The 16846-nt window shown below is 46.8% G+C and overlaps 6 protein-coding genes across 6 annotated transcripts; 5 read left to right on the top strand and 1 right to left on the bottom strand.

Moving 5' to 3' along the window:
• Positions 1-3119: 3119 nt before the first annotated feature.
• On the top strand, positions 3120-3884 carry PHATRDRAFT_49075 (predicted protein; the record flags this gene model as incomplete). Its single annotated transcript, XM_002183727.1, has 2 exons — positions 3120-3500; positions 3595-3884. Exons 1-2 carry the CDS (start codon positions 3179-3181, stop codon positions 3882-3884), a joined length of 612 nt encoding a protein of 203 aa, XP_002183763.1. The 5' UTR covers positions 3120-3178.
• Positions 3885-3888: 4 nt separating this feature from the next.
• Positions 3889-4823, bottom strand: PHATRDRAFT_30092 (predicted protein). The gene is made up of 2 exons (XM_002183581.1): positions 4686-4823; positions 3889-4432 (listed from the first exon to the last, which is right to left on the bottom strand). The coding sequence occupies exons 1-2, from the start codon at positions 4704-4706 to the stop codon at positions 4010-4012; spliced, it is 444 nt and encodes a 147-aa protein (XP_002183617.1). The 5' UTR covers positions 4707-4823; the 3' UTR covers positions 3889-4009.
• A 299-nt stretch (positions 4824-5122) lies between these two features.
• PHATRDRAFT_49073 (predicted protein) lies at positions 5123-7191 on the top strand (the record flags this gene model as incomplete). Its single annotated transcript, XM_002183726.1, has 1 exon — positions 5123-7191. Exon 1 carries the CDS (start codon positions 5248-5250, stop codon positions 7189-7191), a length of 1944 nt encoding a protein of 647 aa, XP_002183762.1. The 5' UTR covers positions 5123-5247.
• A 965-nt stretch (positions 7192-8156) lies between these two features.
• PHATRDRAFT_49072 (predicted protein) lies at positions 8157-10365 on the top strand. Its single transcript, XM_002183725.1, has one exon. The coding sequence runs from the start codon at positions 8411-8413 to the stop codon at positions 10217-10219; it is 1809 nt and encodes a 602-aa protein (XP_002183761.1). The 5' UTR covers positions 8157-8410; the 3' UTR covers positions 10220-10365.
• A 530-nt stretch (positions 10366-10895) lies between these two features.
• Positions 10896-13255, top strand: PHATRDRAFT_49071 (predicted protein; the record flags this gene model as incomplete). The annotated part of the gene is made up of 1 exon (XM_002183724.1): positions 10896-13255. Exon 1 carries the CDS (start codon positions 11063-11065, stop codon positions 13253-13255), a length of 2193 nt encoding a protein of 730 aa, XP_002183760.1. The 5' UTR covers positions 10896-11062.
• A 766-nt stretch (positions 13256-14021) lies between these two features.
• PHATRDRAFT_49070 (predicted protein) lies at positions 14022-16842 on the top strand (the record flags this gene model as incomplete). Its single annotated transcript, XM_002183723.1, has 2 exons — positions 14022-16397; positions 16475-16842. 2 exons carry the CDS (start codon positions 14022-14024, stop codon positions 16589-16591), a joined length of 2493 nt encoding a protein of 830 aa, XP_002183759.1. The 3' UTR covers positions 16592-16842.
• Positions 16843-16846: the final 4 nt, after the last annotated feature.

The following is a 16846-nucleotide window of genomic DNA, read 5'->3' as shown; positions in this document are numbered from 1 at the left end:
TCAAAACCCTTATAGGTAGTTGGTTTTCACTGAAAAGTCACGAAGAACGCATGTTTCAGCCAAGAAACCAAGCCTACGTCATCGCCAGGGTTACCTGACCGATGAAGAATCTTACCTTAATATTCTCCAATGCCTCGCACTTACATTACTTGACCAATCAAGCTGGATTGCTTCCAAAGCCAATGATGGCAAGGAAAAATGGAGTTTATATTTACGGCATTGTGCCGGAAAATGGAAGGAAGGACCGGCCCGAGCGCGATTCATTTACTTGATTGTGTTTGATTCCACCATGCCCTTGCTTGTTCTGCACACCTATGATATACAGTGTACCTTGCCCATTGTTAGTAACATGTGATTTAGGCAGGCCAATTGGCGCCAAAAACGATCACAAGAGTTTCCACTACTATTATTATTGACAGCAACCCGGTCTTCAAGTGCATATGCCTTTTCACTGGGGTTGCGTCGCCGCAATCAACATTTAGAGCAAAGCGTCGGCAGACGTTGCTTCTTTTCATCAGTAATTTTCCTTTATAGTTCATAAACTATGGCCAGATGAAATCGACCCAGAGGCTCATACCACTTTCTGAAATACACTTCTTATTTCAAGACGTTGCTGAGACTTGGGTGGGGGCTGCCCTCTGCAGCTATTTGACTTGGAACACAACGCATTTTGCCCTACCAAGTATATTTACCTGCTAGTGGGAGACTATGATCTACAAACGACGAGAAATTGTTTTCACGCAAATAGAAAGAGGGTGACGGAGCAATGAATGCCTTTGACAATACTTGGGACAGTAGTATCCCGGCAATACAAACATGTTTATTTAATTTACGTTGTCTTGGTCGTTAAAAATTGAACATAGTCATTCTCAGAAAAAAGTGTTTGAAGCAGCGGAAATTTTACAGTTGACGAAAAAATTTCTCGACTTTCCAGGGTAGGCCAGTGATTTGCGAAAGAAAGTTATCTGAGGTACGTATTTAAATTTTCTAATTATATTATTTCTGAATTAAACGTCAAACTTTTTTCAGGAAAACAGTATTTCTACCAGAAATCAAAGCAGGCTCAAGAAGACTTATTTTTAATCCGACCTTTTTCTCTTACAGATAATTAATAATTGCTTGGAGTGCAGAAGCAGAAATTTAGTGATAACGAATGCTTTGGATTGATGCAACACACACTCACAACATGTCAATCAATCAAACTATCACAAATAAATCATCATTGAACCCATTTCTTTTTTTCTAAAAAAACCGAAAAATCTCTTTCACAAAATTTCCGAGAAGATCTTGCAGTGTTTAAAAAGTGATTTATGGGCTTTGTAAACCATCATTCGGAATTAGAGCTTGATTTACGGGAGTTTGTTATTATTCCGACAACGTTAACCGTTCTTATGGGCGTCGAAAAATCAGCATTTAAATGACGACCAATTATATTGATAAAAAAGTAAAACTATCGTCATTTTAGTCGTGAAATTACGGCGAAATGTTTTGCGGGAATTTGGAAAGATGAAGATCATGGTAAAAAGCATAATCTTTACGAAAAGGTAAATTTGTTGTTGACTGCGAACAATTCACGAGAGAGTTGAGCAGGGAACAATAAGGAGAAAATTGAACTTTATTACCGTATTATTATAAAAGAATTTTCTCGCCGATTCAGCCATATCCTAGCACGAACTACAGTAAAATAGCAAAATTTTGAAACAAGAGTTATACAAAGAATCGTAACTCGGCTGCGGAAAGGATACAATTCTTGAGAAGAAATGGGATTTTCATTCAAATAAAGCATAAATATTCGAATTGTTCTCTATCATATCAGTGCTCACCAATATTTGGAGTTATGCTTATCCGCACTACAAGTGAAGGAGCACGATGAGTCACGTTGAAAGGAAAGGAGATAGTTTTCCCAATGTGTTACGAACCTTTTTTTAGTGTTCGCTCAAATATGCAAACGTCTCTCCTGAAAATTTTTGTTCATGCGCTTCCTCCCAAAGATTTGTCGCAGCTCTTGAATTGCCATTCTTTCTGTTTTTACGAAGAATTTTGTGGGATGAATATACAGGGAATGCCAACGCTTTGAAGTACAGATCGATCTAGCCTATGACAAATGATATAAGAAGCAGATCTTCCTTACTGGAATTTACTGACCTTCTGTTTAGTAAATTTGATCCCTTCATGATTGAACGAGCAAAGATTTTATTTGCCGTGTCTCAAAGCATAATTCAGAGCACCAAAAGCGTGACACACAATAAGCTGAAGCAAACTTAACTTTTTCTGGTATGTGAGTAAGAATTGTCGATCGTGCGTCCTCCCCCCTCTCTTGGCGGTACCATCAGCTGTAAGGATTTGGCCAGTCATTTCAGTTACTACGCTGTGAAAAGTAAAGGTTATGCTTTCTTTTTTTTGTTTGATAGTGAGTTTAGTCATCCAGAGCTCTAATATTTCTATCCGTAATTTTGCTTCTAATAGACGTACTTACAATAACAAACTTTGGAAGCTTTTCAAAATGTTTACATTCATGTGAGTAAGAGTGGGAGCAGGAGTGGTTTTTAGTTGTCACTAAGTGGTGTAGTTCAGTCAATCCTGTATCACAGATGACTGCTCGATGACAACAATACTAGTTTAAGAATAGCTAGCTATTATTATTTCTTTTCCTTTGGAAATTCGTGCTCTCCCTCTGAGTCAATAATACAACGCTGGGCCCGCATACCTCTCCGGAGCACTCTCCGATCTAGCTTTAGTTACTTGGTACGGATGGCGTATGGATTCATGATTCACAGTCAACGACTGCTGCATTGTTTGTTCATTCAATGATGCAGATCAATATCTACCTACCTCGTTCTTGTCTGCTCGACCAAAGTCGCCGGTCGCCGCCCTTCTCGTTGACTGTGAATGTAAGAGCGATTCCACTGTTCTAGATAGAAGTAACATTCTGAGTTCCGTATTCCTCATTGCTCTTTCCCATGATCAACCGTGTTTTTGTCACAGTCAGCGAGAGAAATCTACTGTTAAGCCAGAGAGAGCGGGGCGTTTCCGAAAAAACGTGACAGTCAGTGTGGTATAAGGGAGAAAACAGTAACTGTAAGAAACATTCTCTCTTCGTACGCCCATAGGAAGGATTACGGATTGCAATCAACAAGCTGGCATAGGCCGCCACACTTTTCAAACCGGCATATCAATCATGGTGACCGCATCCTTTGCAATCGCATGCATAGCGATGGTCACCATCACTTTGAACGACTGGATAAGAGTATATGCATACACCTCTGTCAGGATGGGAGGAACACCTTTCTCACGTTCAACAAAACCTCAAGCCTTACTCATGAGTAGTGAATGGTCGTCTTTTCAGGCCCTGGATGACGACGATGACGACTTGATGGGTAAGATCGATACGAACGAGTACGCAATTGAAGACGACTCACAAGAACGAAAAGCTGAGATCGGCTCAAGTCTAAAAGCCCCTACAATTGACCGCTCTGCAGATCCAATTCAGGTTCCTGCTGGTAAGTCGAATGTGCGTCGGAATTGTGTGCAATGTTCATCCCGGTATCGCGAGTCTAATTTTTCCACTTAAACCAACTTAAGGGTCTCAACTAGAGTTAACCGAAGAAACAGTTCTTGGCGTCCTTAGCGCATGTCGAGGAGAGCTAGGAACGCTGTTTGGCTACTCGGCGGAGAATCGTGGAGTTGGTATCACAGGCGGTGTGGATTATGTTGACTTGGACGGGCCTTCCGTAATACTGTCACTAAAAGGACGCTTTTGGCATCAGCGGACGGCTGTTCTAGAACGTGTAGGGAACTATCTCCAGCAGCGCATTCCAGAGATTGTGGACGTCCAAGTGGAAGACCCGTGGCAATTGACAGATGCAGCGAACGAGGACTTTTGAAAGTGGTGCTAACAGTAAGTGTCAGGTTAAGCATTAATGTATTTGCAAATGGCCCTCTCTAAATTGCGCATAAATAGAGGACGTTCGAAGTGTCTCTAGCTGTGGGGTCGTGCCACAGAATGTTTTTACTTGGCGTAGTCTTTCGTGTATTTTCTCGCCGTCTTCTCAAAGTCCTTTGGCTTCTTTGCAAGCTGCTGTGCAATGTCGTCTTCGAGAGGATGATCGGGCTGTGGATCTTGTAAAAGACTATATAGAGTAAGCAAGCAATGCTGGACATTCAATGTAGGCCCCCACTGGCCAAGAACAGCACCACATACTTCCCCTGTCTCGAGTGTTACGGAGGGATGGTAAACTTTTGTCTCGAAGACTAATTTTGGAGGCTTGAAGGGGTAGGTCGTTGGAAATTCCAAGCGGACGACAAACCTTCCACCAGCGTATGGGGAGTCGTCTGGTCCCAGCATTGTGCAACGCCATTGAAATAAATCATCCCCGACAATCTCAAAGTCGACTACGAAGTCAAGAGGGGATTCCGCCAAAGATTTGTGCTCCTGCATTCACAAAAGAGGGATAACGGTCAATTCAATTAGCCCATATGATGCACCAACAAAGTTCACGACTTGTTGAGTCGACACACCGCGGGTTTTCAGGATGGAAAAGTCAATGAACCTTTTTAGTCTCCAGGGATGTCATATTTCACCGACGAGAAAGCAAAGTGGGTTTGCTAGTCACCACGAAAGATGTCACTACTCCACAATCAAATGAGGCAAATCACGACATAGCATTCAACCCGCGGGTACTCACTTTCAGCAAACGCTTGGACATTTTATAGCGGAACGAGAAAAAGTTTCTGTTATAGGCATGGAGAGAGAAATATGAGGGTTTCGCTTTGCTTGATGACCGCAGCGACTCCAGCTTTTCGAACCCTCTTAAGAGACTTCGCTGACACTGTTTTCAGGGGCGGCATAGAAAAAGAACACAAGAGAAACCAATATGCGAGCCCCCCCCCCCCCCCCCCCCCTCCCCCCACAATGTTTGATTGTGAGAGCCCTATACGTTATGTAGCTCCGAGATAGGGTAGGGTATGAGGCAATGATTTGCATTACAGCGAATTTCCAGCGCGAATTTCCAGTCCACCGATATGGGTTTCTATGTGCCCAATTTGGGCCGCAATATGGTACGGCAGAAGGATCAATAAATCATGAGCCACAGCAACTCTTCCGTGCTTTTCAGGACCCGTTTTCAAGTCTACCAACCAGTCACTGTGGTGTGCCAATAATTAGTGAAAGGATACAAAAGCATTTTTGCTTACTAGTTTCAAGCGGGAGACTTTCGATCTCGAACGATTTGTTCTTCAGGATTTTCTATGACTAGAACAGCACCCCCATCGCCATTTTTCCGGCCTTCGACTCCTCATGTCGTCGTGGTACGCCAAAGCCCGGGTGGGACCCGAACTACCGTATCACAAAAAGAAGTTCACGAGCATAAGAGTACAATGCTCGGTTGTACCGCAAATCTAGTAAATGCAATTGTTGGAAGCGGTATTGTCGGTATTCCATATGCGATTCAACAAGCTGGATTTGGTGCCGGGCTCTTTCTTATCTTATTGTGTGCAGTGATTACAGAGAAATCACTACGCTTACTGATAAGCACCGCCAAACATGTTCATTGTCCGTCATACGAAACTGCAATGGAGGCTCCCTTCGGTGTTGCAGGTTTCCGCTTTGTTGCAATCAACATGTTTGTCATGGCGTACGGTGCCATGCTGTCTTACCTCATGATTGTTAAAGACAGCTTTTCCGTCATGATTGGCATAGAAACTGACGACTTTCCAATGAAACGAGCTGTGCTTTTGCTAGTTTCTATATTGATTATGGTGCCTTTGAGCTCGCAACGTGATATGGCTGATTTGGCATGGACTTCGCGTTTGTCGGTTATCATTGATACCGTGTTGGTGGGTTTAGTCGCGTGGAATGCCCCGATTGAAGAGTCATTTCAAAATCGCGGCGGTTGGCCAGCCGTGCTAATTGACACTTTCCACGCTGACACAATATTTGTCGGCTTGGGTGTATTATCCTTCGCCTTTGTGTGTCAACACTCAGCGTTCATTATCGCAGGAAGTTTGGATAGACCTACGGTGGCCCGCTGGTCCATTGTCACTCGCAATGCATTGATCTTATGTGCATGCCTAGCAACGACGTGTGGAGTGTCTGGATACCTAGGCTATCTCGATAAAACCCAAGGCAATATCCTCAACAATTTGAGTGTCGACTCATTCTCAGCTAACGCGGCACGTGGGATGCTTGGTTGTACCATGCTTTTTGTTTATCCTCTCGAGTCCTTTGTTGCTCGACACGTCTGCGTTGTTTTGCTATTTTCGGGGCGGCGGGCCCATGAAGGAGAAGACTCCGCCATTTTGAACCGACGGGACCGACGAATTGGGCTGACTGTATTGCTCTACTTGATTGCAGTGATACCCGCAGCATTCTTTGAAGATTTGGGGTCAGTATTGGCTGCTACAGGAGCCGTGGGTGGATCCTGCCTTTCCTACATTGGACCGGGACTGGTATATTTTGGGGTACACGGTGGTCGCTTCTTGGAATTGGTTGATGCATCTTGGCTAGGGTCTGTGTGGAGAACCAACAACAAATCCACAGCAGATCGTCATACAGGTCAATCCAGTCGACCTACTCTTGCAGTTGAGACGACACCCTTAGTTGCAGGACAAAACGATCCTCCCAAACAAGAAAAAACTAGTGAGCCGTTGGTCCAAGAGAGTTTGCTCTTCTCGATTTTGAAACGCATTGTATGGTACATTTTGTGGATGCCTTTTTGGTGCAGCATCGCCAAAATAGGGCGAAGGGGGCTGACGTCGCACATCTATGATTTGGCGTTGAAGTCTCCCCATCCCATTCGCATTGGAGAGGTTGAGTACCATCGTGTGGCCGTGAGCCGAAAGGGATACATAGACGCAGATCCGGAGGAGGCCGCGGTTTTGAGACCGTCTTCCCAGCACGCTTTCGACGATGCCTATTTGCCAATGTTGGCCAAGGAGCAACAGCAACGCCCGAAGAACTCTTCGATGTTGAACCGTCCCTTTGTGCCGTCGGCAGGCAGAGAAGGCCAGGGCATAAACCAGCAAATCGGCAAAAAGCTGCTGGAGCAACAGAGACAACAAGAGACAACGGTGGAACCCGATCCGCAAGAAGACCCGCCGACCTGGGTCGATTTCGGAATCGCCATCTTTCTGGTCCTATTCGGTGTGTTGGCCATGCTGGCCGGTCTAATTTCACTGTACATCAAAGGCTGAAGCCGCGAAGTCGCAGCTGGCTTGCGACGGCTGCTTTCCTTCACCGTACTGAAACAAAAGCCCTGACTAGTATGCTGTGAAATATTTGCGAGAGGCGTAGCATTGGTTTTCGCACGACTGGTATAGGCTACAGAACGCCACTAAAAGTTAGAATTTCTTCCTCTTGACTTTCTGGAAGCTTTCATGTAGAAAACCATATATTCCTTGACATTTTGACAAGGTGACTTTTGAGTAAGTGAACCGTTTCTTCTACACTAAAGCGCACGGGCCACGACTGCTCCCGAAACCAGTCGCGACTTGGAAAGCACGATACAACGTACCACACTGTACACATTCAAAATTAATTCCCGACAAAAAGAGGAAACGCGAGCATGAAGATGTGCCAATCCAACCTTTTCTCGCCTGTCATTGGCAAGATGACTGATTGCGAATCCACCCTTGACACCGTGCCTTTTCTAGTAGCTACCAGTATTTTACTTGAATTGACTAGGAACACTGTTATTCTGGGTAGCTCCGGTCTTCTGGCTGGGAGGAGCTTCCGAAAGTGCACCGGGATTGTTGGGATCGCGATTTCCTCGCATGAAATAAGACTGAAGAATACGGGACTCCTACCCAGCGCTGACACTAGAAGCAAAAAAATAGCGAACGGTGCGGGACCCGTACACCCACCCAACCCAGAGCAGAATCTTGGTCGGAGTCGAAAATACTTCTAAACGCTTTCTTCCGTGGGTGCAGCAACCTCTTAGGTCCAAAGATTCGGAGTAACTTCAACCGTCGATTCGTGCCATGTATCGTTTTAAATGCTATTTTCTCAACGCTAGCCGATAAGATTAAATAATTGTATAAGTACAATAAGTCCTTAAAGAGAAATGCAACAAAGACACCGTGAAAGATGGATTCCAGCGCAAGCCAGCACAGATGCTCCGGAGGCATCGTCAGGTCGACCTCACACAGTACTTGGGATACACTACCCTTCACACCCATTTCCTCTGTTTGGTGGATTGGTGGATTGGTTGATCGATTGATTGCCTTCTGCGTTCTATTCCTACAGAGGATTGGTTATAATCGCCCAACGAGTGCTGTCGCTATCGTCGTTCGACTACCGATAGTCTCTTTTCCTCGCTTGAACGAAGCGCACTTTCATTGCTTGATACATTGAAAAGTCGCAATCCCGCTTTGTGCGTCGGTTGAAACGAGCGCTTCGTGATTAGGGGTGACGATGAAAGAGTTGGAGGACAACGTGCCGATTGTTGTGTTGGAGGATCCAACGTTTGGCTTATTGTCGTCTTTCCTGCGTTTGCGATGGTGTTGGCCCGGCAACGAAGAATTTGGACCGGAACGACCTCTCCGAACGACATCGATCAGTCACGACCTCGATGCCATAGTCTTTTCGAGTCGGGAACACGGATCGGAGTCGCGCAACGACGATTGCTACCGGAATTCGAGCGTTACGAGCTCGACCTCGAACACACACTTTCAACGCATTCACAGTAGTCCTACGCAAACCAGTCGCCGTTCGTTTTCCGCTTCACCGCAACGCGAACAATATCAGCGAACGAAACAGGTGCACCCATACCCAACCAATAACGAGTCGGAGGGCCTTTTCATTCCTTCCCCTCTACACTCCACCATGTCTCCAATCATGCTCAAGTCAATACGACGAGCGCAATCCGTGGATACGGCCGCGGATGTCAACATTCCGAAAGACCCTTCCGCTCGGAAGACATTGACATCCTCTTCGGTAGTAGGTACTCACAGTCAGCGTGCAAACAACAAGGTAATCATGTCGGATCGACCGCGACGAATACAACGAACCGCTACCGCACCGGGAAGCTCGCTCACGTCACAAGGTACCGCCTTGCCAAGTACACTGCCGTTGCAGCAGACACGACCCCCCTTGCCTCGCAACAGTACCGTAACAACGAATACCGCCGGTCATTCGAATCCAGTCGTTGCTGCGAGGTGCAGGTTGCCTTCCGAATTCTCCAAAGCCAGTATGAATACTACCAATAGTCTCCACCGCCGGCAAGCCCACGAATCGTTTCAGTTCTCGGTCTCGACAATTCACCTCATCATGGAACCAGCAAAACCCGAACTCCCACCGGTCTTTATCGACTTTGATGGAGTAAGTCCAAATCTTTGTGAATTGGATCGCTGTGCGACTTTTAGTACCTTTGGAGATGAGGACGATCCGCAGAACGACGAATCTAGTTTGTTGCTATCCACGGACGAAGAAGCCGAGGCGGACGAACGCCAACGCGAGTCGGGATACATTTCCCCATCGGAAGACGAACTTTCACCCAAAACAGTCATATCGGGTCCCCCCCCACCGGAATCTTGGATGCTGAATTGGGCAGAACAAAAGAATTCCCAATTGTCGGAATTATCCAGCCTGCCCGAACCCGTTACTAAATCTGCACACAATGGACCGGTATACTTACCGCACAATGATGCTTTGGATTCGGTGGAATCCTCCAGTATTCTTGTTTCGGGATGGGCAGCCATTTCCTTGTCGGACAGCCTCCGTACTAAACTGGCTACCGCGGAACGACGACCTAGTCTGGAACGCTCAGAGATCCAGTATTTTCAGTTGTGCCGACAGTCGGACAAAACCCATTGTCTCAAAATTCACGGTGACGATGAGTACCTTCAAACTATTCAACTTTCGCCGTCGTGTCAAGTCATTTCGCAGGAAGTTTGCAGTCGTTCCGGTAAGCTTGTTCTTGTCCAAGATGCCTGGACGCGCCGGGTACTGTGCTCCATCCTTCCGGTTTCTTTGCCTCCCCACTTTTTCACCAACGATGGGTCGTTAGTGCCACAGCGGCACTTTTCCATGCTGGCTTCCACCGCTTTTACACCCTTTTACAACGGAACGTACGGGTCCGCCAACACACAAGACATGGAATGGGGGGAAGACCTGTGCCTACGCAAATACGCGCCGGACGAACAGCACGACGCAGCCACGCACGTCCTGTTTGCCTTGGACGCGGCCATTCGACAGCAACGCAGCTCGTCTGGTCAGCGCTGAAGATAGCAAGATTGACTGTCATCTTACTCTCTTGCGAACGGGGAATCGCAAGAACCATGCCTACAATATCCATCACACACAAAAGATGAACGTCTTTTCAAAGTAAACTAGTACAAATAAAACTTTAGAAAGATCTATAATCACTTAGGGTTTACAGTGTTCCCCGAATATTGTTGCTCATTCAGCCTTTGTGGGGAGTCTTCTTCGTTGGCAAAAGGAGGATCCATGTATGTATCTGATGTCGCCTTCGAACTGAGGGGCCACCAACGGTAATGCTGTGACTCCGGCTCGACCGCTCAGCTTGGCTGGAGTATTCTATGGATTCTTGTTGGTTCACGATAACTCATTGTACGAGTCAGTGGGCTATCATATTATGCTGTGCTATTGGATGCATCTTTTGAGGCTAACCGCAAAAGTGATTCCCATAGACTTGTATTGTGTCTGTACTTCAGGTCGTTCGCACTAGTTTTTTTTCCCATGCGTCAAGTCTCGTTTATAGTTAACTGGTATAAGACCTCCTTCCTACCTAGTAGCTCTCAGTCAGAGAACAGGGAGACCAGTATAGGTACTGTGTACAATAATTTTAACTCCAATATTAGTCGAGAAAATATCTTTTTCTGTAAGTCACCGAAGCGTTGACTGTAAGGCCAGTTGAAGCTTCCATAACCGATCACTTCAAGTAAAGCCGAAGCATCAGTTGCTTCCAGAAAGAAAAACCAAAAGCGTTTCATTGCCGTCAAAGAATGCCTCGCTAATAAATCAATAGAGGGCTGTCGTTTGATTGACAGTGAGTAAAATTCAGAGCACTGTCTTCCCTTTTTTCACCTGCAAGGCGTACAGACAATGGCATCGAGTGAAACAGCTGTATTGGAGGACGTCCACGATCCCTACAGCTGGTCTACCTCATTGGGTTCGACTCCTCCTCTTTTAACTAGCGCGGCATGTACTGGATCGCTCGCGACTTTCTTTTCTGACGCTTCCGCGCTTTCCGTTGCGACCGAAGCAAGTAGTCATCCCTCCGGACTGGAAGCACTTTACGCGCAGCCCTGGGTATACGCAGGAGGAGGATTGGGAAATATTGATGAATGTTCTTTGCAAACATGCCTAGCCGGAGCCGGTGTTCGTAGAGATTCCATTACTTTCGCAGCCGTATGCGTTGTCCCTGAATGCTCGGCCTTCGATTTGGCGGCCGATGACTTTGTAAGTACAGTCGCACGCGTCTCTGCTGGAGAATCGTCGGTGGACCCTCCGCTGGCGCAAGAATACGTTACGTTGCTCGATCGAATAGCTGATCTGAACAAGTTCCTCCAAACAGGATGGATTTGCGGGGATTTTACCGTACCCTGGAGCTTGGTGCCATTTGGAATCATCTTTATTGCTGTAATTCTTTTGCTGTTAATTTTTTCCATGGTTGGGACGCTGTCGCGACAGCGGCGGAATTTTTCAAAGAGCGCAAACAATGGCACCGTTAAAGGAGCGGAAACTAGCAATTCTCTCGAAGCGTCTTCCAGTCGAGAGAAAGTAGAGAACGACGGCGACATCGGCGGGCTACTCTTTACAAATCCAATATGGTCTTCGTTTGACATGTCAAGGCACGTACGGCGACTGAACCGTCAGCACTCTACCGAGACTGCTGTGCTGGACGGCCTGCGTGTAGGGAGCATCTCTTGGATTATGTTGGGTCACTCCATGGCGATCATGAGCACCAGTGGAGCTGGTTACTCCAATCCGGCCAACTTTCTTCCACCGCATGGCTTGACGACCACTGTTGCTGGCCAATTACTATTTTCGAGTCGACTTGCAGTGGATACGTTCCTGTGCATTAGTGGATTCTTAATGGTGCACGTCGTAGATCGCAAAATGCCGCGAAGAAATTCTCGGCCTGTCGTTTGGAGATATCTTACAAACATACCTTCTCTATTCTTTGCTCGGGTTGTACGAATACTGCCTGTCTACGCTGCTTGTTTAGGGTTTTACACTCAAATTGCACCCCATCTGGGTAGTGGACCTTTTTGGTATCAATGGTTGGCCCTGTTAAAACCTTGTCACGACTACGGCTGGACCAACTTTCTCTTTGTCAACAACTTTGTTCCGTTGGATCTTGCCATTACAGAGACTTGCTTCTACCATTCCTGGTACCTTGCTGTGGACGTACAACTCTTTGTTGTCGGTATTTTTCTAGTGTTTTGGTACCAGTCGAATTCAATGCACGGTCGTCGAGTGACGCTCTCGCTAGCTTTGCTTTCGGTATTGATCACAATGTATTTGAGCTACAACCGTCGCTGGAGTGTAAATACATTTGACGGTGCCGCTGTCGCCCGCTTTGATGTTGAGGCCTACGCTAAACCGCATATTCGTGCGCAAGCCTACTTTGCTGGCATGTACGTCGCCATGCTCCTTCCTACTTCCGTGCTTCGACAACGGAGTTCATGGACTTGGAGACTACATTTAGCGATGGCAGTAGCTTTGGTGTGCATGGCTCTAGTCACATTCGGAACCGCGGCCGGTGCATACGCCCGTCGTCCATGCCAATACACAGAATGGCCAGAAGTCGATCACTGCGGTTCATCGTGGTCGCGAAACGTCACATTTCTGTATACGGCGCTGGGTCGCACGGTATGGATAGCTGGAGTAGCAGTTCTGTTGTACATATGCGTGGGTCGGAATAGCGAACGCAGTTTGCTGGCGTCCGTTCTATCGTGGAAATGCTGGACAGCTCTGTCGCAACTTTCTTTCGGAGCCTACTTGATTCATCCTATTGTCATTTTTGTGTGGCAATTAGCCGATCGCCAAAAAGAGCAATTCCGCTTATTGACGTTCGGAATGAACTATCTGTCTGTTTGTGTGGTAAGCTACGTATTGGCCTTGGCTACAGCGCTAATTATTGAATTTCCTTGTGCCGATCTGTGGCAGCATTTCCTACGCAACTGGAACCGGACGAGTCCGTCGAGGAACCCTCCGATTTACCAAAGCGGGTGTGAGGCGAATGAAATCGTGCAGCTCACCCGAAGCGGTCGCTACGGGTCCCTAGAGTGACTGCGTGTTTTGGTTTGTAGTTGAAATAGACGCCAGAAGATATGGCAAGACCAGAGCAGGGTAGTCCTGTCTGGTAGCTAATAGGGAACTGATGTAAAATACACACCACTTTTAGGGGGGCAGCTTCGACCGCGGGCTGTTTTCATATCGTCGCTCGGTTCTACTTAACTGTAAAATAGGTTTGTATCAATATCAACATCCAATGTGCTGGATTCATTCTTTTGCCTGATCCCGAAAATGGCGAAGGCAGGCGGTACGAGGAACTTTATGGTTTGTTTACCTGGAGTTGTGCTAATGTAACGATGTGGAACTTTACAGTTAATTTTGAGTATTCTTGTTAATGTAAAACGACACAAATGCGACTCTCCACTTTATAGGATTCGTTGATCAATTCTCGATAAATTGTTATGAAAACACTTTGACCTGTTGGTTTCCAATTACACAACACTAAAAAACGGTTATTCACGCTACTACACATCGAGATTCCCAATTTTATGGACCTACCCAATGAGCTCCGATCCCTGCTGCCCTTGGTTGAGTCGGTAGCTTCGATGACGCCAACAAAGGCAAACGGTGACTACATAGCATACCGCACAATTTCTCACGGATCGTTTCAACTTGTCAGTCTGATGCGCATGTGCTGCTCCTCCTGACCTCTGAGAAGGGCTAAATTCGTTCGCGTTTGTGCAGAATCCCAATAAAGAACAATCTCAAATTCCCGACTCGCGAATATTCACGAATTTGACCGCCAGTTCGTTCAAGCAGCATGGCAGCCAAGCAGGGTCTAACCGCTCAGCTTTCGCAAGCGGGAGAAGATGCCAAGAGAGCAGTTCTCAGTCGAACAGGGGTTACCTCATCCTGGTTTTCCAATCTCAACACAGTATGTACCATCAAAAGCGCACCCCCGAGATCCCCCGACGTTCTGCAGATGCTCGCCACGAAATCCGGCTGGCTTTTCAAACGTAACGAACAGCATGTTTGGCAAGCACGATGGTGTTGTATTGTACCACACAGCTTTCTTTACTACTTTGACGCCAATGTAGTTCCCGGTCAAGCCCCACCAATACCCAATCCAACTCCCCAGCAGCAGGAAAGTTGGAACAAAGCGGTCCAACTCGGTTACGGCAACCGTAAGCAGCACGAAAAGCGCGGCAGTCTTTACTTATTCAATGGACAAAACAATGCCAATGAAGAAACGGAAGGCGGATCAGCTGGACCAGAACCCTCCAAGTTATCATCAAGTCACCCGGCAGGGATTATCGATCTCGAATGTTACACCTCTGTTCACCGCTCTTCTGCTGACAAGCACGTTCTTGAACTCGCCGGCGACGACCAGGTAAATCCAGACTTACGACCATTCTACTTTTGTACCGGCAGTGATACCGAATCAGAGCATTGGACGGATTCCTTGTTGAATTGTCGCCATTCCGCCTTGTTGGACGAGTGTGAAGCCTACAAGCAAGTCTGTGACGGCTTTGCGCAACAGTTACAAGGCCTTCACACCGATTTAGACGGGGCCGCGCGCGTGCAGGAAGAATGTCAGGATGAGTTGTATCGCGTTCGTAGCAGTCAAGAGGACGTTCGACGATCGTGTTGGCGCCTAATGGAAGACTCGTTGGAGCGACCGGTTTCAGACTTGGACCCAAGAATTCTGGAGAAACGTGCCCAGTTTCAACGGAATTTAGGAACAGTCCGGATCCAAGATATGGGTATACCACAAGCAGTGCGGCTCCTTTTAGAATACTTGCAAGTCGTCGAAGAAGTCTCCATCGATCTACACTGCCAAAAAGAACGTCTTCGGGACAACCTGCAGCAGACAGGCCAGTCAGATCAGGTCAAGGTGGAAGAGCTTACAAAGGAACTGGAAGAACTGAAAAACGAATTCTTGACGGAGAAGCAGCAATGGCAAGCTCAAGTTGATACGGCAACAGCGAAGTATCAGCAGTCCCAGAAAGAGCTGAAAGACGTTGAGAAAGATCTCAGTAGTACACGAATGGAAGTCACCATGTACCAAAGTCAGCAAAAAACTAAATTGAGTGAAGTACAGCAGCACAAGAAGATCCTAAAAAAAGAGGTAATCGATTTGCGATCCAGATTGGAAAATGCTATGTCTGAACTATCTATGATGCGCCACCAACAAGAAAGTCACAAAATGCAAGCGGAGCAAGAGCGGGAAAAGAATAGTTTACTGGAACGCTATGTTGAAAAAATGGAGAGCCAAGTCAAAGTGCAACAAAATATGATGGAAATGATGTCACAATCTGGAGTGGGTAGTGTAGTCGGCGGAAGTATCGGTCCTTTCGACCATCGTTCATATGCGTCGCGGTCCCGCAACAATATTGTTGTCGTTCATCGCGGAAGGGATGAAAGTGAAAACGTCGATAACGACAATGAAGCCGAAGATGTCGCTCGAGGGCTGCCTTTTGCGAAAGAAGAAAAGACAAGTGATCGACGCAATCTGGTCGAAGATATTGACAATAAGAGCCACATGTCTGAGTTGACCGAAGACCGTACGCAGCGACATTACGAAGCGTTTACCAACGAGTACTCACCATATCGAGATCTGGGAGGAAACAGTCCCAACATGAATGGCACAAGGCAAAATAGTTCATCACAGAGAACTCCGGGCCCCCCGACGTATATCGGGGTTGGTTCTTTTCCACAGAACCACCTAGAGGCTGCCCGCGCGTCAAAGAAGAATAGTCCACAAGCACCACGTATTAGAAGAAATGACATTCCGCGTCCTAGCGGAGTCCACGATACATCGCCGATTGCTTCAGGGAAGGCGTCTGTTGCACAACTGACTAGGCTTGAAGCAGAGAAACAAAGCACTCCCAGTCGCGCTCGCGTTGACGAAAACAATCCTCGTCAAGAGCAAGCGGGTAGATCTCCAGGTCTGTCCAAGCGGCACGGAAAGACATCTTCTTCTAGGTCTGTCAAGTCGCAGGGTTCCCGTATTTGGAAACGTATGGAGGAGGCTGTACTTGGTCCACTTCCTGATGAACGCTCTTCGGATGAGGACGACAGTAGCGGTTCAATTAATTCAAATGGGGCAGCAGATTTCACAGAGGAGGGAGACAACCGCAATCGTCTGGCTGGGGATGAACTTTCTGACGAAAAGAAAATGACGGAATCAGTCTCAGTAAGTCTCGAACCTTGATTGATGCCATCTTACAAAACTCTGATCTCATGCTATTCTATCTCTGCACTTTGGTACAGCATCTCTCTCTTCACGAACGCTCAAAGCTACAACGGGAAAAACAACTGCAGTTTTTGAAGGAGCAAGGCCTGGTCAAAGACAAAGAAAGTTCATGGAATTCTGAGGGGCCGTCGTGAAGCCACACCGGTGTTATCAGGCCTACGGGCTCGTCTAAAGCTAGCTGCCCGCACTCCAATGCTATGTTTCCTGACTGTGAGTAAAACCGTACTTGTCGGGCTTCTAGTGATTTAAGAGTTACGTATGATCGTCTACTATATGGTGATTGCTTGCATCGAGGTGCCGGCGTAGGCCTTAAATGTTTGTGATCGAGACGGTTGCTCTCTCGATGCCTCGCAAAAAGGGGTTTAGCTAGGTTGGTCGACATTCTCTAT

The sequence above is a fragment of the Phaeodactylum tricornutum genome, chromosome 20, assembly GCF_000150955.2.
Source record: "Phaeodactylum tricornutum CCAP 1055/1 chromosome 20, whole genome shotgun sequence".
Taxonomy (NCBI): Eukaryota; Bacillariophyta; class Bacillariophyceae; order Surirellales; family Neidiaceae; genus Phaeodactylum; species Phaeodactylum tricornutum.
The sequence above is the reverse complement of the archived record's forward strand: the minus strand, read 5'-3'. Positions and strand labels throughout refer to the sequence as shown.